Here is a 19,929-nt window from a genome sequence, read left to right on the forward strand (position 1 = left end):
TTAGGAGACACGACACGACACAACGTGGGAATAAAGCATAAAAAACAACAGAATGAAGGGACGAAAATTAAATGCTCGGCAGAGGACGGCACCGTCCCGATAACATTCACAACCGTAAGCCTCCCATGACCGGCGTTTACCGGTGACCAGTGTTTTTCTCCTTTTTATTAAAATTCCCTTTATTTAATATTCTTGCCCGCGTAAATGAAAAGGACATTTATAATAATATTAAAAAAAAAACAAATGGAAAACCTCCTAAATCCAAGCTGTTTTCCAGATAAACCCAAACTCCACAAAAGTTATATTCACACCTCTCTTTTCTCTTCTCATCTCAAATCACAACAAACTATTACAAAATACAAAAACATTTCATCAAATCAACCAAGAAAGCTAAAGAAAAGTTCTCCTATCTCTTCCTCATAAAGTGTCAGAAGATTGACAATGATGATGATATTTCTATAAAGTATATCCCTTATATATTCTATCTTTTCTATTACATGGAGAAGAAGATTAAAGAGGATCATCATCAAGAACAACAAAAAGAGGAGCCCAACAGTACCAAGAACACAGAGACAACAACAACATCATCAACACACATGATGAATCTTATTACAACATCAGATCATCATCAGATGGAGCTAGCTGGAAACAACATGAATCTCTCTAGCATCTTCGATATTCCAATATCTTCACCTTTTGCTTATTCTTATTTCGAAGATCACTCCTCTAATAACCCCTACTCTTTCCTTGACTTGCTCCGACAAGACCAACATCAGTTTGCTTCCTCCTCTAACTCATCTTCTTTTTCATTCAATGCCTTTCCTCTCCAAAACAACACCAACCACATTTTTACGTATTTACCCTTGTCTCAACCTGTAACAACAAAGGATGAGTCCTCAGAAGTTGTGAGCACAACACCGACATCTCCAAACTCAACCTCATTCTCCTCTTCATCTAACGAAGCTGCTAATGATAATATAAATAAAGAGGTTACAGTTAAAGACCAAGAAGATGGAGATCAACATGGGCCAAAGGGTACTAAGCCACAGTAAGTAAATAATTAACCTTCCATTTTATAGACTGATTGATTTATATATGTTTGGATTTTATTAATATTTGTGTGAACTATCTTGTTTTGAAGGTTGAAGGCGAAGAAGAAGCAACAAAAGAAGGGAAGAGAGGCTAGGTTTGCGTTTCTGACGAAGAGTGATATTGATAATCTTGACGATGGTTATAGGTGGAGAAAGTACGGCCAGAAAGCTGTCAAAAACAGTCCTTATCCCAGGTAAAATCTATTACTCTGTATATAAGTGAATACATATATATTACAGCCCTAGCTAGATCCATGTAGATCATGGTCATCTTGCATGCATCTGTGTTTACATATACTTCCTTAGATCCATTTTTTCTTATTCATACGGATGATCATCTACACCATCTACATGCTATTTTTTGGTTCCATATTACATTTGCGAGATGTTGTGTTACATACATGTTCATTCAACCTATCAAATACATAACACACTATATTCTGTGTATGTATATGGGCATGTGCGTGTAGAGTACCCTATACTCAGTGTATTATGCCGAGTCTATATGCATTTCACATGACTCTAACCCATACTTTCATTATATGTCGTTTTAGGTTTCAGCACACGGATTAAGAAAACAATTAATTTTGTACATTTCCTATAAAAAAACACTATTATACACCTAACCATATTTCAACCAATAAAAAAATAAATTTTGCATAAAATTAATAAATTTTGCATTGAAAATCGAAAACGACACTTATTTTGTAACGAAAAAAATTCTCTAAAACGACACTTAATATGAAACGGAAGGAGTATTATATACGTAATATAACCGGTTCAACCATCGGTTATAACCGGTTCAACCATCGTTATATAACCGGTTTTAAAAACACTGATGTTCACTATGAGTATAATATAGAAGACTATATGTACCTAATACGCGTGTTTGTGGGGTCCAAAATGTTTGAATTTTCGTTTCCAAGAATATATTTTATTTTGTTCCATTCCATGAGGTTTCTGTGTTTTGTTTCTTCCCTTGATTTATGTTGCTTGTGTCGGAAGATATCTCAACTTGTTCCAAAACTTCATCTCAGATCTCGAGATCTTCTGTCCTTCATATCTTCCTTATTCCCTTTTACAAAATTTTATAGTACATAAGAAATTATTGACTACTTTTGGTTTGTAAATTTATTACTCCCTCTGTTTCTTACTGTAAGTAGTTTAAAGAAAATTCTTTTGTTTCAAAATGTAAATAGTTTCCAAATATCTATATAACTTTTATATTTATTGGATATAGTGTAACCAATCAAATAATATCAATTTTTTTATAATTGGTTGAACTAATTAATTAAATATTATTTTTCTTAAAATACCAACTTTCTTAATATTAGTGTTTTTAGTCTAAACTACTTACATTGTGAAACGGAGAGAGTATCATTTAATATAAGTTATTTTATTGTGCAGAAGCTATTACCGCTGCACCACAGTGGGCTGTGGAGTGAAGAAGAGAGTGGAGAGATCCTCCGATGATCCTTCCATCGTCATGACAACTTACGAAGGTCAACATACTCATCCTTCCCCCATGACGCCACGTGGACACATCGGAATGCTTACGTCACCAATCCTCGACCATGGTGCAACCACCGCGTCATCATCATCGTCATTCTCTATCCCTCAGCCACGCTACTTGCTATCTCAGCATCATCAACCTTACAACATCATGTACAACAACTCTCTAAGCATGATCAATAGAAGCTCCTCCTCTGATGGCAGTTTCGTAAATCCAGGGTCATCATCATTCCATGGATTTGGTTGTGATATGTCACAAGCTTCGACGTCAACTACTTCTACCATTAGAGATCATGGATTACTTCAAGATATTCTTCCTTCGCAGATCAGATCGGATACTATTAACACTCGAACCAATGAAGAGGACAATAAATGAACAACTATTTTCCCCGGGGTACTTTTTTTTTCTGGCCGGAACCGGTTGATTTATGAGGAGTTTTTGACCGGTTTAGATAATTAAGCCGATATTGCTAGCTGGGTTTCTAATGTTTTTTTTCATCAATATTTAGCATCGGGTTTTTTTCGGAATCACGATTAAACAAATAACCGATGCTAACGTAACTAGGAAGTAGGAACAGAGGTTTGTAGCATATGTGATATAGATGTAACTTCATTTTTGTTTGAGCATTAATAAAGTGTTTCCTTCCAGGAGTATGATAGTATGCATACCGCGCATGCATTTGGAGTTTGTTAAATTATATGTAGACTTTTTATATCATTTAATTTGCAATGCTGCTATCAACTAGGCCGGCTCTCATTTTACAATTTATTCAAACCTTACTAAATTCATTCATAATCATGCATTCTTGTAGTTAAATGCATAACATATATACATTCATTCAATAACTTCAGTTTAGTTCCAAGACGTAAAATTAATTAGTGGACATACAGTTATTATATGACCTGGTGTACTAGATTGTCATTGGCTAGATTATATATAAAACTAGTAATTAATTGAATGTATATATGTTAATTTTCAAGTTTCATAACTACGATACTATCCCTTCATACTTATTCACACCCATGCACACGCACCATTTATTCAAAACTAACATCTATAATTTCAAAATGGGTCTTTAACAAATTTTTTTTTTCAAAAATGGTGACAAATAATAATAGCTTAAATAATTAATCTTTTGGCTTTAAACTCAAAAAGTCTCTTTTAGAGTTTTCTTCGCTGCGACTTTTATCGTAGTCGTCAATCATCACATATAACATTCAAAAAGACTTTTAGGATTAATAAATAAGCACGCAGTTTGTCATATGCGTACTTGACCCGCCATTGTTTTTAGATATGGGCATTTATATGGACCATATTTTAATATAAACAACATCATTGATTTATTTCTCTTTTCCTTGACCAAATATAAACTGTATTATATAGCATAAGTTTTGATAAATATCTACTTAGAAATTACAATATAAGAAATAAAATTGAATTGTTATGGTACGGAATTATAGTAATGTCATATTTTAATATATCCGTTTTATGTAAGTCAGCTTTTGACATTAATTAACAAACACAAACCTAAACCCACACACACACCGGTGTATATATATGTCAATCATAAAGTTGATGCATGGAGCTATATATGCGTGCAAATATGCTTTAGGACTTTTTCAGGAAGCCGATAGCTACGCAAGTGATGTATGGCTGATATTAAATATAAAAGTAAATGCAAAAAGCATAGAGTTAGTAATGTCCATAATGGACTGTCTTTTAATCACTAAAACAAATAGAAACAAGAGGAGTTCTAACAGGCTACTCAACAACTCTACTCCATCACCAAGTATCAAAACAAAGCATGCCTTTTATATTATGGAGAGTTAATATACTAATTAATGTATTTCTTTAATCACACCATCCCGTACGTAAAGTTGCACGCATGTACATGTAACATGTATACGTATATATATATATATGACGTATATTAGTATTATTTTTTACTGCATGACGCCGGTTATGTTAGGATCTTAATTAAATGTTCACTATAAAATAAGCTGAACGAGTTTGATGGTAATTAATTAAAATTCTACTATCATAAGAATTAGTAACTAGTATTAAATTTGAGCTAACTTTTTCAAACATTTCATCAAGTGATCGTTACGACTTTAAGAGAAAAGTAGACGTATTGCATATTGTATAAAATAGTATATCATTTCATTTTAAGCTGAGAAAAGAGAGGGACATACGTGGCAAATGAGATGTGAAATGTTGACGGTTCGTATAATAACATCACGACCAAATGTTAATTTAAATTGCACCATGCAAACGTTAGTGTTCAGCTAATCACATGCATGGTATAAACATGTTTTAATTTCTAATAAAGAGTTTCCTGTAAATTCACTTTTTAACTCAATTCTGCAAATAATATCCTCTGTTTAAACTGAAAACGTACGGGTCAATTGTATATAGTATACTGTGTATGCAATACATGTACGAATTTGTGGTATACAAGGAAGTAATCGAAGTGGATTTGGTCACAATCATTTAGTTGTCATATAACATCATTTAGATTCTAATTATTATGTATGATTGGTTTAATGATGTTACTCATTGCAACCAAATTTTGGTTATTTTATATAAACATCTATCCACTAATCAATGTCAGTGAAAATATTAAGGATCATGTAATGAATCTACTTAGATGACAGAGTGGTTGATTTCGTGAAATCAATGAATTGATTGATCAGTTATTGACATACATGTAGTAGAATAATGAAGTACAAAAAACCACAGATAAAATGTATACCGTTTTCTTTTATTTCCCAGTCAATCCTGTTTTGGGGAATTTTAAATTTTACATGTGGTGGTTTCTGTTGGGCTTATTATATTACTTTTTAGATATGGGCTGCTTTGTGCTCTGAATTTGGCTCATATAGATGGGTTTGCCGCAATATTGATGTGAATCGGTTATAATTACTATATATGTAATATATTCGAAGGAGTCCCTAATAAAGCCAATAGTTCGGTTGGTTACGTCCTCTTCTGCCGCTATCTATCTCGTTTCAGGTTCGAACCTTTCACGGTGCATAATTTTTTGCACTAATCTCTGCAAACTTGTTCCGTCACAGCTCGCCGGTAATCCTTCCTCTTGCTTTCTTACGCATCTCTGCGTCTCTTAGTCAGGGTCGGCCCTGAGATTTAGGAGGCTGTAGACAATTTTCAAAAAAAATTAGGGAAATTTTTTTTTTTGGTAAATTAGGGGCCTAAAAAATATTTTCTGTGAGTTTTTTTCTATGTAATTTTTTCCAAAATTTTTGGGAACCTAAAGCCAATGTTTCGTTAGGCTTTGTCGAGGACCTGTCCTGCTCTTGGTTAGTGATCCGCTAAAGTTTGAATCTTTTTCTCGAGCTCGTGAGATTCTTGTGATCCACGTTTTAGAGTTTGGTTGAAATCTTGTTTCTTGACTTTGCATTGTTGCTAGCAAGAGCGAAAGAGATGGACTTTGAGGACGAAGACAAACCAAAAGATGTCTCCAAGACCCGCAGGTTTGCACCTGGTCGTGCACTAAAGCCCAAACCTGAACCAACTCCAGTACATCCCTCACAAACTGATGCTCCTTCCGAGTCTGTCAGCAAGAAGACGACGTTGATTGAGGAAGAAGAAGAGGACGTTGTTGTTCGTGAAATTGACGTGTTCTACAATCCATCTATTGGTGCCAACACTGAGGTTAGCTAGAGATTATTATTACTTTCACTATTATAATTTTGCTAATCGTTTTAAGTGTTTTGATTTCTCAATGATGTCACAGCTTTATGTTCTACAATACTCTCTAAGACCGTCTTGGCGTGCGTATGAAATGGATGAACGTTGCCAAGAAGTGAGTGTTGTTACCTTTTGTTTTTGTGTTGCATTCTTTTGTGTTTTTTTTTTTTATTTAATTTTTTTTTTTGTGTTATAATCATTTGTTTGTTAATGTGTCTTTTAAGGTTAGAGTGAACCCTTCTACCTCCGAGGTGGAACTTGATTTGTCTATGGATGTTAATTTCACTAACTTTTTTTTTTTTTTTGATCAAAGTTAATTCCACTAACTATGACTCAAAGTTTGCAAGTGAGTTACATATGACTAAGCAGGTCCGATTCTAGTTCCAATCTTGATCTTTTCATGCAACTATGGTAGGATCTGGGTGTAAAATATTGGTTTAGAGTGTTTTTTATATAGGGAAAAGACTCCAAATTACGATTTTTTAATTAATATTAAAAAAAAAAATGTTTATACCCTCTCAAAATCTCAAATATGGCCCTGAATGCAACATTCATTCATTCATTCGTTCTTCTTGTATTTGGTAGACCTTGACAACAACATGGAAACCGCCTCCTAAGTTGGACTATGCTATTGGAGTTCTTTCAGGTGATAAGGTATTGATTGTATTTCCCTCTTTTCGAAGCTTGATAACATTGTACTGTCTAGTGTGGATGATATCTTATATAAGACTGGACTTGTTGTTGGTCTCGCAGTTACACTTGAATCCTGTTCATGCTGTTCCTCAGCTCCGACCGTCTATGAAGTATCTTTCATCCAAAAGAAAACAAGCAGAAGCTCCTGAAGAATCTGCCAGAACATCAAAAAAACAGGTAGGGGTCATGATCTAACATTGTTCCTCTAGAGTTTAGCCTTCTTATTTTCTCTTTGTCAAAGATTGTACTGAGTAGTTTGGCTACTAATGCCACCATTTTCATGATTCTCATCCCATTTTTTATTCATGACAGAACAAGGGAGTACAAGCTTCCAAGGATTAGAAACCAGTACCTGAAGAAGTAAAGACAAATGTGTTTATTTTGGTTTATTAATTGAGTTGTTGTTAGATATGGATTTGTGAATTTAATACTTACATCTTTCTTTATTCCTTTTAGAATTGGGTTTCACTCGAGTATCATGGACTTGAATCAGAATATCACTCTAGATACCTTACCAAAATGATGGCCAGTGAGAACTCTACTATAGACTTCAACATGAGCCGGTATATGCTGTCTTCCTTTTCACTGCTAGAGACAATTAGTGTGTGTTTTCTTTATGTCTTCTTGTATCTCATTGTAGGAACGCTTATATCAACTCATTGTGCCGTGGGGAAAGCAGCAGAAACTCCAGAAGGTTTCACTTTGAGCTCTCTTTCATCAGTTTTCTATATGTTTATAACCAAAGTGTCTTTTAAAGTCTCTGACTCTCTCAGGTGTTTGCGCAGGTGATGCAACTCTTAAGGATGGGTTTGTTTTAATGACTTCAAAAGTTTTGAATAGATGCTGAGAGATTCATTTTTGTTATCCATTAGGACCGTTACGCCATGTGCATTATAGGTTTAAAAGAGAGGATCACACGTTTTACGAGAAAAAATATTAAAAAAGCAAAAGCGATGAACTCGGTTCGTCTCGCCTCTCCTGCGTGATACCCTCTCTCCTTAAGTTCATCACTGTAGCGCGGGCCCCACAACACGTGGCGGCCCTCGATTGGTCAATTTTTAAAAAAAAAAATTAAAAAAAAATAAAAAAAAAAAAGAAAAATTTTAATAATAAAAAATTAAGAAGATGAACCCCAAAGGGGGTTCAGTGATGCTCTTGCTCTTATGATTCAGTAACATTTTGAGACAACTCTAGTGAACTTGCATTGTCCTACTTTTAGAAAGAGAAACTAAAACAATTGAACTACTCAGTCCAAAGGTTACACAATTGATGTGATCAAAAGTAATACAGACTCAAAAGCTAAACTTGTTGAAGAAGTGAAAAGCTATCAAGAAAGGCATATGAAATCCTCCTTTTGAAACTCATTGTCATTGCCTTGATGGTTTAGTGAGTTTTTGTTTTGTTTGGAACAAGTTTGGGTATTAAACTGAACACTTAAGTTGAATCTATCAAATCAGCTTCCTTCCGAGAGCTTCTTTCCTTTTTTCTTCTTCTTGCTGCTACTACTACTAGTACTAGTGCTACTGGCACTTGGTGAAGGAGAGCTCTCGGCAACATTATCAAACATACCAACTTGCGCCGCGTTCTGCAACCACTCACAGAACTCTTCCTCTGTCATTGTCTCATCCATGTTCCCGTTTGGCATCCTCTGGTTTCCTCCTCTTTACCCTGATGAACCACTTGTTCCTCGCTTTGCACCTGCCATTGTTTCATACACGCTATTTGTCTACACTCTCTTAAACCTTCCTCTTCTTCACCTTCTGAGCTTCCAAAACCATGTCCCCTAGTCTCCTGTACGTTAGCAACTTATAATATTGAGGAATGAAGCAAAGAGAGAAAGAGACTTTAGCAACAAAGATGTATTCATTCACAGACAACTATAAACATACCTTCTGAGAAGAGTTTTGAAACCTCCTAAAGTAGTTTAGTAGTTCTTCCTTCTTTAGTTCATCGTCATATGACTTCCTTTGTATAGAATCAAGCACTACCTAGAGGGCCAGCTAGAGAGATCAGAGATGGGGAAAACTTGATGCAAATTGATAAAATCATTACCTCATATGCGTTCTGAAGTTTCTTAAAAGCTTCAGCTGCTCTCTCATTCCCCATATTCTTATCAGGATGAACCAGCATCGCCTATCAAACCATTCACAATGAGTATCCAGCAATTAACACAGGCAGAGAGAAGTAAACATCATTACCTTTTTTCTATATTCCCGTTTAAGAGAAGCCATGTCAACATCACCATACCGAGGTAACCCCAAAGCTGAGTAGTGGTCATTACAATCTAGCAACCGAGCAACTTCATCCTCTTCAGATGTTAACTCAAAGTCTGTTCCGCTAGTTGATGCCCACTCCTGGACCATTAAAGGGCTCGTTGGGTCCATCAGCTGTGCTCTGCTGGTTTAACTTGTTACTGAAGAAATATATGAGAGCATCGGTTGAGATGAAAGCGTGATTGAAAGCCAGAAGAAGACCTAGCCATCCCACATAACCCCATGCACTATAGACTGAGAACACTGCTCACAGGAAGGAGTTTACGTCCGGAGAAGAGGAAGAGCAGTGTTGTCCAAAAGCTACCGTAGAGCCATAGCAAAACCAAACTGGAAATAGCAACGGTGATGAACCCAACAACAAATCCAATGAACAACGAGACCAGAACAGTTGCAACCTGTAAGTACATATGCATAAAAACCATGGTTCTAAAAATCGGTCTAGATGGCGCCTAGGCTAGCCGAATCGATTTACTCAAACTGGTTTAAATCATTGTAAATCGGTTTAAATTGTTCTGGATCTAAATTAGTTTAAATATGTTAAATTAAGTAATAATGCTAGTATAAATCGTATAATTTCCTTAGTTTTGTATATCTAATTTTAATAATTTATTAAAATATTTTTTTTTACTAAACCCAAAAACTAAAATAAATCAATAATTTGCGAGTCCTCTACAAAACGCCTAGTTATTGAACACTGGAAAAAACACATAGGCAATTGTATGATCAGAGATTCTTACCGACATCACTATGATTGTAAAAAAGGAAGCTGTTCCCATGCGGATGAAAGAATCAAAACCTCTGATTGCACAGTCCAACCAAACCAGAGATAGAAGAAGAACTATGCTATAAGCCATGTGGAGACAACAGGGGAAGCTTGCCGAATCTTCTTTGTAACAAGGTCACGTGCTTTATATACTCGTGAGTTGAGAAAAGCTATCAAAGGCCTGTTTCTTTCCATCCACTGATTCAATGGTATCCTCAGTTTCCTGATAGCTGCATTGTATGTTAGAGCAATGTTCTCAGAGGGGCTGCTGGTGCTCAAAATATCAAGCAAGCTTCTCATAAGACAGTTGATGTGTTCATGACCATAAGGAATGTATCTAGATTCTTCTTCTGTTACAGAACCAGGAGGTCTACTATCTCCAGCTAAGTCTGTATCTACTGCATGATCCATGTCTCTTTCAGACGTTTCACAAACTGGGATACTTGTTGTCTGCTTATCATCTTGGGGATTCTGTTTCAGGACACTCTCAGTCTCACTAGCGTTCCATTGTTCCTTTTCAGACAGAGAAGTTTTCTGCTTCTGCTTTGTTTGTTTGTGATCCACTCTTCCTTTCCTAGCCATGAGGACTAAATCAAAACAAGTATGTAAAGCGCAATCAACTGGAGAAGAACTAATCCAAATCAAGTCACTGCTGTATATTACAAACATCTAGCTAACAATGAAACTACACTAGTCAAGAACTCGAAGAACTGTCAGAAAGGTTCAGCCTTTAGGCATGGCAACCAAAAAAAACACAAGTTCGAATTTTTGAATAAAAAAGACGAAACTTTGGTATCAGGAGAGTCATTGAGATCAAACCCATGAAAATAATTTGAAATTGAGGTGAAATTAAGAACAATTTGGTACCTGAAACTCTGATTGCAAACGAGAGGCTGAGGAGGAGAGAGTGAATTAAAGGTGGGGAGAGGTGTGCGTGCGCCCTAGAGAATCAAGGGGGTTCATATTTCATAATGAGTGCGACTTTGGTAAGTGATTGAAGGCAATGAAGAGAAAGACACGGCACGCTTCGGTTTTGTAAATTTACATTTTTTTTCTAATTTAACTTACACACTAGATTCTGATCGGACTTCAAAGGGCGAGTATATTTTTGTTGAAAAAATTATTTTACGTAATGAAAATTATGATTTTTAAAAAATTATATATTTTGATTTTTTTGAATTTTATCTAAAATTTATTTATATGACTTATTTTTGATCTTTTAAATAGGATTTAATTTTTGAAGACTCAAAATAATTTTGACCTGTATTATGATTTTGTTTATTTAACCCATTGTTAAACTTATTTCACACTGATTTTATTTTTAATATTTTAATTTAAATAAAATATTTTATATTTTCAACCCGCTATGTATTAATAAAATTATTTTTGTATGTTTTAATCTTTTTCTATAATTTTATTAAACTTAGTTTATATGATTTAATTTTTCATTTTAAATGAAACTATTTTTTAAGGATTTGAGATAATTTAGCCTTGCATTATGGTTTTGATAATTTAATAATTTGTTATTTCAGCTTGATTTTATTTTAGTGGTTTAATTTAATAAATATTAAATAATATAAATAATAATTATTAATAAATAATTAATGAGTATTGAAATGGTTAAATCTTTAAAGTAATATTTATACCTTATTATTATTAGTGGAACTGCCGTTTAACATAAAATTATTATTATAGATAATAATTATTAACCCATTTTAAATTAACTGTCATTATTCTAAATTATTTTGTGAATTCTAATTTATACTTAATTTTTCACTCATATATATAATGTATTCGTGAATTCTAGTTAGTATAAATTAGAGTTATGGGTTTCTGGAATAAAGAAAATAAAAAGGGAGGTTATAAATTAAATGCATGAAGTTAGTTATTATTAATAGAATGAATAAATAATTAAACATAACATATATGTCATGTTCCTAATTTAATAGAATAGATACTGAATTGAATTTCAAAAAAGTTACTTTATAATAATGAACCAAAAATAAATATTATTTAAGATTTCAACTTAACAGCTTTTCAATTATTTATATTAATATTTTGTAAATATGATACTATCTGTATTTGTTTGGCTATTTAGAGAAAATGTTTTTTTGTCATATGTTTGATTCATTGCTTTTTTTGTCAATGTTTGATTCATTGCTTAAGCCCAAAAGGCTTTTACAAAATGGTTTTGAAATAATCCATTACAAATTTACAACCATAATAAGTCCAACACATGCTGAAATTAGGTTACTGGTTGTCATGAACCAAGTGACGTCATCACCGTCGCACCACCATTGTAGGTTTCAGAATTCGTCTTCTCTTCACAAAACAAATTTGACCATTTTTTTTTAGAACCCGCCATCACACTCTTTAGGAACAGTTCAACTCATGGCAGTAAGCAACCTATTAAGAATAGGGCACCGATTGTTGATAACACATGGCTATATAAGAATCCACCATCACATTCTGATTCTTCATTGACCATCGTCTATGTTTCTGTTCTTCAACTATATGCTTCGTCAATCCTTAAATCAATAAATCGAACTTTGTTGTGAAAGAAATACGTAACTGTTGCTTCTTGTTACAAAAAGAAAAAAAAATACGTAACTGTTGCTTTCAAGAAAGAAAAACAATACTGTTTTTGTTAGACAAATAGAACGTGGTTAGTGCTTTAATAACATTAGATACATTTATATACAGACAATAATAAGTGGTTGAAATAATTGTTGGACCCTAATTTTATTAATGGATCACACTACTATTTTAATAGAATAGATGTTAAAAGGTTAAATTCTAAAACCACGGTAGTTTTTTTTATTTTGGTGTTGAACTAGACCTGATGTTCTACAAAGCGCTATAAACATTTTTGTTTTTGTTTTCTTTTATGATATTTTCTCAATGTTTAATTTTGATATTTTTTACATATGTTTTGATATCTTATGTAATATATGATCATATTTATTTATGTTTTCTTTTATGATATTTTCTCAATGTTTAGTTTTGATATTTTTGACATATGTTTTGATATCTTATGTAATATAGGGTCGTCTTTTTTTTTACTGCTGTTAAAATGGAACGCTAATAATACAGCATCTAAAAATTGTATGAGATTCGTGATGTTAGAGCATGAGCAGTGGGAAGCTCTCAATACAGCTCTTATGATTAAAAAAATAGAATAGTAATAAAAGACAAGAAAGAGAAAGAGAGTCGTCCCTTGTAGGAGGGACTCAAAAAGGATAGTCTCTCTACGTGTCTTCATATAAGTTGCTCCACTAAGTTTACAAAACACATGTCATGCTATCAATAATTTCTACTTCTTTAGCATTAATTTTATTGTCTGAGAATTTCGGTTGAGTCTCTCAACACTAAGAGCAGTATTAACCGGGGTGTTTACCCAGGTGCTTAACTTAAAAAAAAAAAAATGGAAACAGAGCGCTTGTTTAAACGCAGGAAGCGCCGGTTGTTTCCACTGTTCTCGGACCCCACTGACACGTGGCGGCCCGCGAATGGTTCATTTTTAATTTTGTTTTTAATCAGTCAAAAACCAAAAAAAAAAAAAAAAAAATTAAGCATGGGTTAATTATGCTCTAATGTTGCTCTTATTAAATCTAGTGCCAGAAAAGTGGAAAGACGCGGGCATTTCTGGCGACCGAAACTAAAAGGACGATGCTATTAATTACTTAATTTCGTTCATGTTTTTCAGCCGCTGCGACAGCGTTAACAAAAAAAACAGAGCTATTATGTATGAATCATACTATTTCATATGTGATAAATATTGTTTTTATGATGAAATGATTTCGACAAGAAATTAATCATAGGCTCTTGGGTCTCTTTCATATTTTGTTAGTTAGTTCTTCTTAGGCTTAAAGGCCTTAAATCTTGAGTATTGAGTAGACCCATTTGTATTCTTACGACGATACTGATAACTTGATAAGTAATGAACTGATGATGATGCATTAACATATCAATTACGAAAAGAGATGTCCAACTCTAATAATACGAGGTTTTTTGGGAAGGAAACCAAAAAGTAAAACCATGTGGACTTGCCGAAGGTCCAAAGTGGACAATATCGTACTAGTCAAATAATATAGAATTGGACATGGATTTAATAAATCTCAACATTGGTATCAGAGCGCTAGGTTGACGAAGATATGCAAGAAGACCAAAATACTTTTCAAGTAAGAATAAAAGAGGTTCGGCAGAAACAGTCAAAATGATCATGGAACATGTAATGTCATTCTCAAAGGACCGAGACATTGTGGGAGGCGCATTCTCAAAAGAAAGAAACACATGAGATGAGTGTGGTCCTTAGTTTGAAGCGAAGAATGTGAAATATCAAATAAAGTTCCACATTGAAAATTAGACAAAAGAAAGTCTAATATATAAAAGGATGGCCAACTCTAATAGTATGAGGTTTTTTGGGAAAGAAACTGAAAAGTAAAACTATACGGGCTTGCCTAAGACCCAAAGTGGACAATATCGTACTAATCAAACAATATAGAGTTGAACATGTATTTAATAAATCCCAACATTGGCAAGCTGAAATTAACCTAGAACTAAAACATTGTTGATTACCTGAATTTTTTTCATACTTTACTGAAAATTAGAAGATCTAAATTTTCTGCACGTTGGCGGGTAGGGGTGTCAAAATGAGCTAGCTCGCTCAACTCAGCTCAGCTCATAGTGAGCTCGGCTCTTTCATGAGTTAGCTCAGCTCAGCTCATTTATTATATGAACTTCAATATGTAAACTCGAACTCAAATCATCTAGATCGTGAGTTAAATGAGCTAACTCGTGATCTAAATAAAAATAATTATAATAAAATAAAATAGTGATAGAATAACTTCTATAATATTGTTCAAAATTTAAATATTAAAAAATCCAAAACATAAATATTAAATACTAGATAAAAACCAACACATGACAAAAAAAAAAAAAAACACCTAATATAAATTAAATTAAAGCAAAACCAATAATCCAAATCCCTATTCTTCGTGAGAGTCTTGAGCCAATTCATCTTCAGTGTCTTATATGTATGTTTTACATTTTAATTTTAGAAGATAAAAATGATTAATATAGATATTATCTTTTAAGAAGATTTGGTTTGACATTTTAATTTTAGAAGATAAATATGATAAATATAGAAATTATCTTTTTTTTTACATAAAAATAGAAATTATCCAAATCCAAATATAATATATATAAAATATATTATATATTATTGTAAATATAAAATGAACAAGCTCATGAGTTAGCTCATGTTCATCAAAAGTCGTTCATATAACTCGTGATCTAATTTAAGCTCGATCATTAAACTCATTTATTAAATGAGCTTAAAATATAGAGATCGTGCTCATGAAAAAACGAGCTGAGCTGAGCCAGATCATGAGCTATAGCTCATTTTGACACCCCTATTGGCGGGTGCTTGATATTAAAACTATATCACAATAGTGAAAAATAAAATAAATATAATTACAAATATATTTTTACATCAACTTATATATCATATTTGGTATATATATATACATATACTATCAAAATTAACTGTAAGTGTACATTGATAATGCAAAACTAAAGCAATACGAATCAAATAAAAAATTGTTAATAGTTAATTGATTCAATTTTTATTTAAGTTTATCGGTTTATTAGGTTAATTAACATTCTGTACCAGTTTAACATATTTTAACTAAAGAAAACAAAAATGTAAATTTATTAAAATTTATATATTTAAATAAAAACATATTTAAAATTAAGGAATAAGATATATTTAAAATAAATAATCATTAAATACAGTATAATATTTATGTAAAAAAACAATGTTAACTCTCTTAATTTTATTTTTAAAATAAAGTGAAATAGTTAAACTATCAAAATAAACAAAATAGTAAAAAGTATATTGATGGTTTTTTTTTTTCAAACAGATGTAGTTAAAATATGAAAATAATAATATCAAAATGTAAAATAATTTTTTCTTTTAAAATAAAATAATATTATATTTTTAAAAAATCTTTCTTTGCATAGGAGAAAACTCCTATTTGTTTTTTGTATACAAAGAAATAATTTGTTTTCCATAAAATTGGATATGTTAAAAGAGCCCACAAAGAAAGAATTTATTTTTTTTTTAATTTTTATTTGTAATGATTTACATGTAGTTGTCTATTAACATAGTAATACATAATCTAAGTTATAATCGGTGCAAGCACGGGGTCGTAGACGTTGTTGTTGCTCTATCTAGATCTATAAAGGTTATGCTGTGTTTGTGAAGTTGGTGTGTTGTTATTGTCACTGATTCTCCAAGATTTGTATTGTAATATGGTGGAGTTGGTCAGTTACAAAAAAAAAAAAAATATGGTGGAGTTGGAGTGATGAACGGTGCTACTTTTTTTGTAGTAAGTGTTGTGTATGCAGGGTAATATACATGGTTGGGTTCACTTGATGTTGTATTTATTTTCAAATTATGTTTATATTAGGGGTTGGCCCGTCCTACAGGCGGGTGAGTTTATAATAAAATTATTTCATATTTAAATTTTATAAAACATTTGAAAATTTACTCTAAATTGAACATAATAAAATTCAATTGTTTTATTTTATTGGTTTGAGTTGAAAGACTACTAACATTTTTTTAGAAAAAAAGAACACTAATTTTAAATTAAAAAATATATATAAAAAATGGTTTATATTTATTTTTGTGATTTTATTTCACTTTGATATAGTTGAAGAAGTCTAAGGTAAGAATAACTAACACATTTTTCTAAGAGTTTCACATTTTTATAGCTTGAATTATCGTCTTCGTAATTTTTTTAAAATGTAGTTTAATTTTACGTATTATATGTGAAAGTTGAAATAGAAAATCGAAACCAATACATATTGTGCTAGAATTATAAAAACGAATTTGGTCATTTGCTTGTAATAAAAGCATTTGTCATACCGATTGTCTAGGTTTGGACTGGTAACATGTTATTGTTGTTCTTATTCTCTAAAATATTATTATTTTGTAATAATTTTTGTTTTTTTTTTCAGTTGTATGGATCAAAACAAAATCTGGTGTAAATTATATTTTTTTAGATACTCGGAAATTGAAGACAGAATAAATAAATTGCATCATAATTTTTTTTTGAAAATCGAGATATCTGATTCGTACCTACCCTTATTTGGAAGATTTACAGTCGGAAGTTGTGTAAGTTCGAAGGGGGATGATTGCGTTTCTTGTAACCGCGTAGTTGGATTTGCAGATTTTTTTTATATTTCTTTCATGTAACAGGTAGTAAGAGGGTTGATTGAACTTAGATTGGCTACAATACGGAGCTGCTGAATAGTGTTTGTTCATAGTTGCTTAGAATTGTTTGCTAAGTGGTTGCTAACTGTTTAATTGTATTTGTCAATGATTTGGTTCATTGGTGATGTTAGTCATTAAATATTTTGTAGTTTAGTAATTTGGGTATTGAAATTTTCTGTTTTTGAGATTGTCTTGGCATTTTGGTGTTTTTATGTATTTTACGGGTGAGTTATGGGAAAGCATTTTCTATCCGTTTTTAACTTGCTACTCGACCATTATTTTTGTTGGTATGTTGTTGGTATTTTGTGCGTGTTTTTGGTGTAACTAATATATATAATTATAAAAGCAAGCGTTTAATTGAGTAATGTATTATTTGCAAATTGAAAGAATGAGGCTAACATTTGCCCGAAAAAACATAGTAGAAGGCTAGATTTTTATAGATAAGTACAATTTTTTTCATTTGTTTGTAATAGTAAACGTCTTATGATTGGAAGTAAAATTGTAAGGTCAACCTTAACTTGAAAGTGTATGTACTGGCGTAGTGCCCACAATATCAGAGATGAACCGTGGGAGCTGGTTTTCCTCTGGATTCACAACACCTGTAGCCTACATGGTAGACAGTGTTTTCTATTGAGATAAGGAATAGAACAACAGTGGTTTGTTAATGTAAATTATGCACAAATAGTATTACCAAAATATGACCAGCGTTTGTTTTCAAAGATTTTTACTAATTTTTAAAGAGAAAATGACCAGAATGTATAACAAAAGTTGGTTTATTACTAGAGTGTTAAACATCTTTTTAAAATGACTAAAATGTTTGGACATCCATAGTAAATGACTCTAAGGGTTTTTGGTTAATTTTTTTAATTGAAATTATTTTTAAACATATAATCCATATCAGTAATTAAAATTACACATCACAACCACAATAGAAACCAACCGTCTCTTCTCCAACATAACTAAATCGAAGTTTAAAAAAAAAACTAACTAAGAACATCGTTTTGTCGTCTCGAAGAAGAATCGTCGAAGAAGGAACCGCGAGGATACTCCCACTCTCCGTCATCGACATTGTCTGTGTTAACTTCCTCTTCGTCGAAATAGCTCTCTGTCGTTGTACTCTGTTTTCTCTGTTATCATCGTGCCCGAAATCAGAATTCTGAACTCGTTTGTACGTTCGGAGTTCGGAGTTACTTAATGGCTGAGTTATGTGTTAAATCACGGCTGAATTATTTTAGTTGATGGTTGAGTTTTGTGTTAGTTTGGAGGCTGAGTTTTGTTATAACCTGGTGTTGCAGGTGCATGTGAGGAGAATGGTTTTGAAGGACTCAATGCCGGGTGAAGATGACGACCCACAACTCGTTAGGTTGATAACAGACATACATTCAGGTAGATTTGTGAAAGGTTTGTGGGAAGTGCAGGGGAATGCAAAAGGGAAGGGGAATGAGAAGAAGAGAATGAAAGGTGGAGTTTCGTCAGAAGCTGAGCCACCCACTAAGAAGCAGAAGAAAGTTAAGACACAGAATGAGTCTGAAGCTGATGCAACGGGAAAGGGTTATAGCGAGAAGGAAGGTAGCAAAGAGTTAGAGTTGGAGAACAAAGCGACTCTAACGACCATTGTGAGTACTCTGGATATTATTTCCAGAAAATTTGATCAGGTTGACTCACGGTTGGAAGCTTACGAGTTAGACTGGAACATACCATTGATGGACCAAAAGACCATTGATGACAGGGTGAATGCTTTACTGGAGGAGCGTCTGAAAGATCTGGGGATTGGGAAAATTCCTGAAAAGCATGATAACCCCTCTCCACAATTATCAGATAACTCTTTATCGATGGCATCACCGGTGGTTTGAACGCATCAGAAGTCTGTCAATAGTCCAGCGTTAGTAGCTGCGACTCCTGGTAAGGAGTTTGGACCGAAAAAGAATTTGGCCAAGGAGCTTGAAAAGGAATCAGGGGTGAAAAGGACTTTGGATGAGGAGTTTTGTAGTGTCGATAAAGCTACTGATATGCGGCCTCTTGATTTCGTAGTAGTTTCTCCTTCAAAGGCTACTAAGGATGATAAGGCTACTAAGGATGATAAGGCTGCTAAGGATCCAGCCTATGGACGCGGCTGCAGGCGCAAGCGTATTGTTAAGGGTGAGGAAGCCGATGAGAAGAAAAAAGCAGCGCAGGTAGATGATGCGTTTAAGAGGAAGGAGAAGGCTGAGGCTAAGAAAAAAACTGCTGAGGATAAGAAAAAAGAGGCTGAAGCTAAGAAAAAATTGGCTGAGGCTAAGAAAAAAGAGGCTGAGTTAAAGAAGAAACAAGAAGCTGAGCTAAAGAAGCAAAAACAGGCTGGGTCAAAGTACAAAAAGGTGACTCCACCGCGTGACGGTGTAGCAAGATGCAAGGTACAACCTGATGTAGAAGACAGTTCATTGGCTGATAAAACTGACGAAGTTGTTGCAGAACAGAACGAATTCGCGCCGGAGTCTGATGTCGAGAATTCTGAAGTGGTTAGATCTGCCATAATTAAGGACTACCGGGAGAAAAATGTTCGGTTAATTCCAAAAGGGTTGTCAATGATGGCAGTTTCTTCATCATTAGATTTTCCGAACGTAAGACAT

General features: G+C 33.2%; 2 protein-coding genes and 1 pseudogene across 2 annotated transcripts; 2 read left to right on the plus strand and 1 right to left on the minus strand.

Moving 5' to 3' along the window:
* The first annotated feature begins 305 nt into the window (after positions 1-305).
* LOC106382505 (probable WRKY transcription factor 48) lies at positions 306-3,257 on the plus strand. Its single transcript, XM_013822533.3, has 3 exons — positions 306-1,048; positions 1,142-1,285; positions 2,499-3,257. Exons 1-3 carry the CDS (start codon positions 498-500, stop codon positions 2,977-2,979), a joined length of 1,176 nt encoding a protein of 391 aa, XP_013677987.1. The 5' UTR covers positions 306-497; the 3' UTR covers positions 2,980-3,257.
* Positions 3,258-6,045: 2,788 nt separating this feature from the next.
* LOC106378874 (DNA-directed RNA polymerase III subunit rpc5-like) lies at positions 6,046-7,794 on the plus strand. The gene is made up of 8 exons (XM_013818931.1): positions 6,046-6,276; positions 6,359-6,427; positions 6,537-6,587; positions 6,898-6,966; positions 7,066-7,182; positions 7,462-7,568; positions 7,646-7,699; positions 7,791-7,794. Exons 1-8 carry the CDS (start codon positions 6,046-6,048, stop codon positions 7,792-7,794), a joined length of 702 nt encoding a protein of 233 aa, XP_013674385.1.
* A 440-nt stretch (positions 7,795-8,234) lies between these two features.
* LOC106378873 lies at positions 8,235-11,059 on the minus strand (annotated as a pseudogene).
* Between the last annotated feature and the right edge of the window lie 8,870 nt (positions 11,060-19,929).

Source organism: Brassica napus, chromosome C2 (genome assembly GCF_020379485.1).
Source record: "Brassica napus cultivar Da-Ae chromosome C2, Da-Ae, whole genome shotgun sequence".
NCBI classification, from domain to species: domain Eukaryota; kingdom Viridiplantae; phylum Streptophyta; class Magnoliopsida; order Brassicales; family Brassicaceae; genus Brassica; species Brassica napus.